General features: G+C 45.6%; 1 protein-coding gene across 6 annotated transcripts in view; it reads left to right on the top strand.

The window, feature by feature from the left end:
* The window catches only part of LOC123994171 (actin-binding LIM protein 3-like), a 136,222-nt gene that overhangs the window by 78,390 nt on the left and 50,332 nt on the right, over positions 1–7,500 (top strand). For all 6 annotated transcript variants that reach the window (XR_006831591.1, XM_046296695.1, XM_046296696.1 and 3 more), the window contains 2 exons: positions 2,361–2,476; positions 6,396–6,522. Coding sequence is in view for 5 of the 6 variants with exons in the window: in XM_046296695.1 (XP_046152651.1) it covers positions 2,361–2,476; positions 6,396–6,522 (243 nt within the window). In the remaining variant the exon portion in view is untranslated. The remainder of the gene's footprint in view (positions 1–2,360; positions 2,477–6,395; positions 6,523–7,500) is intronic.

The following is a 7,500-nucleotide window of genomic DNA, read 5'->3' as shown; positions in this document are numbered from 1 at the left end:
CAACTACTACTCCTCTAGTCTACTACTACTCCTCTAGTCAACTACTACTCCTCTAGTCTACTACTACTCCTCTAGTCTACTACTCCTCTAGTCTACTACTCCTCTAGTCTACTACTACTCCTCTAGTCTACTACTCCTCTAGTCTACTACTCCTCTTGTCTACTACTACTTATCTAGTCTTCTACTACTCCTCTCGTCTACTACTACTCCTCTAGTCTACTTCTCATCCTCCTCCTCTAGTCTACTACTACTCCTCTAGTCTACTACTCCTCTAGTCTACTACTCCTCTTGTCTACTACTACTTATCTAGTCTTCTACTACTCCTCTCGTCTACTACCACTCCTCTAGTCTACTTCTCATCCTCCTCCTCTAGTCTACTCCTCCTCCCCCCTCTAGTCTACTTCTCATCCTCCTCCTCTAGTCTACTCCTCCTCTAGTCTATTCCTCCTCCTCCTCCTCTAGTCTACTTCTCATCATCCACCTCTAGTTTACTCCTCATCCTGCTCCTCTAGTCTACTTCTCATCCTGCTCCTCTAGTCTACTCCTCATCCTCCTCCTCTCGTCTACTCCTCCTCCGCCTCTAGTCTACTCTTCCTCCTCCTCTAGTCTACTCATCTTCCCCCTCCTCGAGTCTACTTCTCATCCTCCTCCTCTAGTCTACTCCTCCTCTAGTCTACTCCTCATCCTCCTCCTCTAGTCTACTCCTCCTCCTCCTCTAGTCTACTCCTCATCCTCCTCCTCTCGTCTACTTCTCATCCTCCTCTAGTCTACTTCTCATCCTCCTCCTCTCGTCTACTTCTCATCCTCCTCCTCTAGTTTACTCCTCCTCCTCCCCCTCTAGTCTACTCCTCATCCTCCTCCTCTAGTCTACTCCTCATCCTCCTCCTCTAGTCTACTTCTAATCCTCCTCCTCTAGTCTTCTCCTGATCCTTCTCCTCTAGTCTCTTCCTTATTATCTTCCTCTAGTCTACTCCTCCTCCTCCTCCTCTAGTCTACTCCTCCTCCTCCTCCTCTAGTCTATTCCTCATCCTCCTCCTCTAGTCTACTCCTCATCGTCCTCTAGTCTACTCCTCATACTCCTCCTCTAGTCTACTCCTCCTCCTCCTCCTCATCCTCTAATCGACTTCTCCTCCTCCTCCTCTAGTCTACTCCTAATCCTCCTCCTCTGGTCTACTCCTCCTCCTCCTCTAGTCTACTCCTCCTCCTCCTCTAGTCTACTCCTCCCCTCCTCTAGTGTACTCCTCCTCCACCTCTAGTCTACTGTTCCTCCTCCTCTAGTCTACTCCTCATCCTCCTCTAGGCTACTCCTCCTCATCCTCCTCTAGTCTACTCCTCATCTTCCTCCTTTAGTCTTCTCCTCATCCTCCTCCTCTAGTCTACTCCTCCTAATCCTCCTCTAATCTACTTCTCATCCTCCTCTGCCTGACTGCACACTAATATTCTGTAGGCCATCCAAACCATGTTCTCCTCCTCTGCCTGACAGCACACTAACATTCTGTAGGCCATCCAACCCGTGTTCTCCTCCTCTGCCTGACAGCACACTAACATTCTGTAGGCCATCCAAACCATGTTCTCCTCCTCTGCCTGACAGCACACTAACATTCTGTAGGCCATCCAAACCATGTTCTCCTCCTCTGCCTGACAGCACACTAACATTCTGTAGGCCATCCAAACCATGTTCTCCTCCTCTGCCTGACAGCACACTAACATTCTGTAGGCCATCCAAACCATGTTCTCCTCCTCTGCCTGACAGCACACTAACATTCTGTAGGCCATCCAAACCATGTTCTCTGGACACGCCTGAGAGCACACTAACATTCTGTAGGCCATCCAAACCATGTTCTCCTCCTCTGCCTGACAGCACACTAACATTCTGTAGGCCATCCAAACCATGTTCTCCTCCTCTGCCTGAGAGCACACTAACATTCTGTAGGCCATCCAAACCATGTTCTCCTCCTCTGCCTGACAGCACACTAACATTCTGTAGGCCATCCAAACCATGTTCTCCTCCTCTGCCTGACAGCACACTAATATTCTGTAGGCCATCCAAACCGTGTTCTCCTCCTCTGCCTGACAGCACACTAACATTCTGTAGGCCATCCAATGACATCTTCCTCACAACCAAAGACATGATACCTGCTCTCACACATCAAATATACACACAGCCTTTTCTGGGTAAAGTAAGGGGTTATTCCGGCATGTATCTAAAGCTGGGCTTTAGAGTTTATTTCCTCAGTCACAGTGAAACCATTTGTGTGTGTGTGTGTCCTCATTGTGTGTGCGTGTGTGTGTGTGTGTGTGCATGCTTGTGTATGTGTACGCAAATGTGTATTTAATCCGTGTGTATCTCCCCCGTTCAGGAAGCCGTTCCCTATCGGAGACAGAGTGACGTTCAGTGGGAAGGACTGTGTGTGTCAACAGTGTTCTCACACACTCGTCACCTCCAACGAACCAATCAAGATCCATGGACCCAGCCGTAAGTCCCGCCCTCATGACCTCGAGACTTGGATCTGGAGGTCTTCACGGGTCCAAAATGGACCTGGAGTATTCCCTCGCGGACCCAATGTATGCATATATTAATTTTTTAATATAGAAACCCGCTCTGAATGGACCCGAGGACAACTAGACTGCCCCATGTAGACCTGGTCGGGTCCAGGCCCAGTCCTAGTGAGGGAAGCAGCAGAAAAGTCATTTTTTAAGCTACTTTGTTAACTGGAGCTGATAAAGCATGAGAGGAGGGAGAGAGATGCCATTCTAGCGAGTGGGGGAGGGGCTGTACTGTGAGCAACTGACATGGGGAGCAGGGAGGAGGAAGGGAGAGATGAAAGACAGCAACCAACCAACCTGACTCACGCTATAGTAGAATAATAGCTGCAATAGCTAGGTTATTTATCGTCCACGATGATTATGTGGTACTTGTCTTGGACTGCATCAAACCGGAACGAGAAGCCAGTTAAGCTAGCTAGCTACACGCACCACGCTCCACTCTCGTGAAAAGCAAGAGCAGGAGCATAAATTATACAATTGCCTTCTCTCTCTACTGCAGCAGTCGCATTCGGATCTGTGCGGTCCCTTCCGGACAAGTCAGTTAAAATTACACTTACCCGAGACCCGTGACAATCATATCAGACCTGACCTAGACCTGTGACATTAATTTGAATTCTGGATTCAGACCCACTCACGTCTCGGATCAGGTCTAGGGTATTCAGGTACTGGTGGATCTGAGAGGAACTCTACTTGGAACCAATCTAGAACTAACCTCTAGACCACACCCCTTTAGGGTGACACACTCTAGAACCAACCCCTAGACCACACCCCTTTAGGGTGACACACTCTAGAACCAACCCCTAGACCACATCCCTTTAGGGTGACACAATCTAGAACCAACCCCTAGACCACACCCCTTTAGGGTGACACACTCTAGAACCAACCCCTAGACCACACCCCTTTAGGGTGACACAATCTAGAACCAACCCCTAGACCACACCCCCTTTAGGGTGACACACTCTAGAACAGGGGTGTCAAACATACGGCCCGCGGGCCGGAACCGGCCCCCAAGGAGGTTCGATCAGGCCCGCAGGATAATTTGAAAGTGGAAAAAATGCATAAAAGACATGGAATTAATATTTTTAATTTGCTGCAATTCATGTATTATCCGCTAAGGGGCGCACTCTTTCCATCAGAGTAGAAGACAAGCCGCATCACTGAGACAGACTGAAAACAGCAGACGGTATCAATGCGCCATCTGCTGCTTGTTACGACGTTGTTAATACCTTGGTCTCTACCTCTCCGCTACACCTTCATTAGCCAAAATGTCGTTATCCAAACGGAGAAAAGTAGATAAGGAGTGTAGAATTTTCAAAGAAAAATGGACCACGTCCTATTTATTTACAGAGATGCACGGAAAACCTTTGTGCTTGGTGTGTTTGCAACAAGTTTCGGTATTGAAGGAATATAATATTCGACTCCAATACGAGACTCATCACAGTGAAAAATATGACGGCTTGCAAGGACAACTGAGAAGAGATAAGATTAACGAATTGCTGGCGGGTCTGAGGAAACAGCAGTCAACTTTCATCCAGAGCCGAGAAGTCAGTGAAGCAGCGGTAAAAGCCAGCTACCTAATTGCTAGCGAAATAGCATTAGCATCGAAGCCGTATTCCGACGGTGACTTTGTTAAACGATGCATGATGAAGGCGGCTGAACTTGTATGTCCCGAGAAGCGACAAGCTTTTGCCAATATTAGCCTGACGAGGAATACATGGTCGGAAAGAAAGCAGGTGTCGCGACAAAGTTCAAAGACAAAGACAAAGTACAAGCCCTTAATGGAGGAGATCGTTTCTGGACATTTCACTGTATTTTGCACCAGGAGGCATTGTGTTGCAAGTGTAAATTTCATCCGGTCCAGAGGTCTGAACCATCGTCAGTTTGACAAACTTCTCAGCGACAGCAACATTACCCACAGCCTGCCATACCACACTGAAGTGAGATGGTTAAGCCGAGGCGCTGTGCTGAGGCATTTCTTTGATCTACGAGAGGAAATCGGACAGTTCATGGAGAAAAAAGGAAAACCGGTGTTGGAATTACAATCTCAGGAATGGCTACGGGACCTTGCATTCTTGGTTGATATTACTGAACACTTGAACAATCTGAACAAAATGTTGCAAGGCTGCAAAAAGTTGTCACACAGTTTTCTGACAACATACATGCATTTAAGTTGAAGCTGACTTTGTGGGAGATGCAACTGGCAAATGGCAACCCTGCTCATTTCCCTGTCTGAGAGATGTGTGTGTGACCAGACCTGATGCGGACATGAAACGGTACAAAGACAAAATTGCAGGACTACTGCGGGAGTTTGAGAAACGTTTTCAGGTATTTGGTGAACTTGAGACAGAATTTTCAGTTTTTCGCTCACCTTTCACAGTTAAAGCTTCTGATCTGCCGGTCGAAATTCAGCTAGAGATAATTGATTTGCAGTGTGATGCAGATTTGAAGGGCAAATTTGCCTCTGTAGATCTGGACAGATTTTATCAGTATCTACTACCAGGGTACCCCAAATTAACAGCCCTGGCTGCTAAAATTTTGTGCATGTTTGGGACAACCTACCTTTGTGACCAAATTTTCTCAGTGATGAATATCAATAAAACAAAAATGCGTTCAAGGCTCACAAACAAGCACTTAAATGACATTCTGAAAGTGACAGCTAGTCAGGACATGACACCTGGTGTTGATGCACTTGTACAGGCCAAAAGATGCCAAGTTTCAGGTACAAATACAAGTCCAGACTAGACTAACACCTTTAAAATGCTGCCTTAGATACTGTTTGCATTGAAAGAATACAGCTCTGTGAAGATGAATCCTTACTGTGGTGATTTAAAAAATGTGCACTTTAATGTTAGTCAGCAGCTTCAAAACAAAAGTTGTGTGATGGAATTCTACTGTTCATACAACTCCATAAATTTTCAGTATGTATTGTATGTGTATGTATGTTTCATGTATGAAGTTTACAGATTTACAGGACAGGCAACACTTTCTTCATTACACATTTAAAATCACTCTCCTTAGTTTGTAAGGTGTACGCAGGGATTACATTTAGATTTTATATGCGTATGTGTAAGTGGTTTAAAAATTCCTTTCTTTAAAAGTCTAATTTAATCTTAAAGTGCATTACTATATTTTTCAGTACCAATTAAAGTTTTGTGCCTTTGTACAATCAGTGGGATCAGTTGCAATGCATATTTGTGAATGATAAAAGTAAATTGCACATTTGTCTAAGGAAATATGAGGTGTTTCATGAAATGTTTTGTAAAAGGATAGTTCATTAAATTTCAATATTTTCCTAATGTTCTTGTGCTTCTTTACACCAAAACAAAGGAAAGACATGATATTTTGGTTATTTATAGCAGAGTATGGTATAATTTTAATGGTCCGGCCCACTTGACATCTCCCTAGGCCGTATGTGGCCCACGATGCGAAATGAGTTTGACACCCCTGCTCTAGAACCAACCCCTAGACCACACCCCTTTAGGGTGACACAATCTAGAACCAACCCGTAGACCACACCCCCTTTAGGGGTCTGCAGGTATAGGGCTGATACACTGTGTTGATACACACATTGTTGGGTATAGATACATTAGCCCCTCAGGTTTGTCCCCCTCTCGCTTCTTTTCACTTATCCCCCTAATTCTCACCACTTTTCTTCACCTCTTTCTCCCACCCCTCCTCCTCCCCCTCCACTCTCCCTCCTCTCTCTCCGTGTCTCCCCCCTCTCTCTCCCTCTCTCCCTCCGTCTCTCCCTACCTCCCTTGCCCCCCTCTGCCTCCCTGTCCCCTTCTCTCCCCCCTCCCTCATCCTCTCCACCTCCTTCTCCCCATCTCCCTCCTTCCTCTCTCCAGACTGTTCAGGGTGTGGAGAGGATATAAAACAGGGACAGTCTCTGCTGGCGTTGGAGAAACAATGGCATGTCAGCTGCTTCAAGTGTCAAACCTGCAACATGGTTCTCACTGGGGAATACATCAGCAAGTCAGTACACACACACACACACACACACACACACACACACACACACACACACACACACACACACACACACACACACACACACACACACACACACACACACACACACACACACACACACACACATACAGACAGACATTCTTTATTTTTACTACTTTATACATTTTGGAATAATAGTGAAGATATCAAAACTATGAAATAACACATGTGAATCGTGATGTGAATCATGTAGTAACCCAAAAAGTGTTAAACAAATCAAAATATATTTTAGATTTGAGATGCATTCCAGGTGACTACGTCATGAAGCTGGTTGAGAGAATGCCAAGAGGTGTGCAAAGCTGTCATCAAGGCAAAGGGTGGCTACTTTGAAGAATCTCAAATATAAAATATATTTTAACACTTTTTTGGTTACGACGTGTTATTTCATAGTTTTGATGTTGTTCTACAATGTAGAAAATATTACAAATAAAGAAAACCCATGGAATGAATGTGGGTCTAAACTTTGACTGGTACTATATATACACAACCATACACACCACACACACACACACAAACATACACACCACACACACACACAACCATACACACCACACACACACACACAACCATACACACCACACACACAACCATACACACCACACACACACACAACCATACACACCACACACACACACACAAACAGACACACCACACACACACACAACCATACACACCACACACACACACACAACCATACACACCACACACACACACACAACCATACACACCACACACACACACAACCATACACACCACACACACACACAACCATACACACCACACACACACACACAAACAGACACACCACACACACACACACACACAAACAGACACACCACACACACACACACAAACAGACACACCACACACACACACACACACACACAACCATACACACCACACACACATACACAAACAGACACACCACACACACACACAACC

The sequence above is a fragment of the Oncorhynchus gorbuscha genome, linkage group LG13, assembly GCF_021184085.1.
Source record: "Oncorhynchus gorbuscha isolate QuinsamMale2020 ecotype Even-year linkage group LG13, OgorEven_v1.0, whole genome shotgun sequence".
NCBI lineage: Eukaryota > Metazoa > Chordata > Actinopteri > Salmoniformes > Salmonidae > Oncorhynchus > Oncorhynchus gorbuscha.
This window is presented reverse-complemented; position numbering and strand designations above follow the sequence as displayed.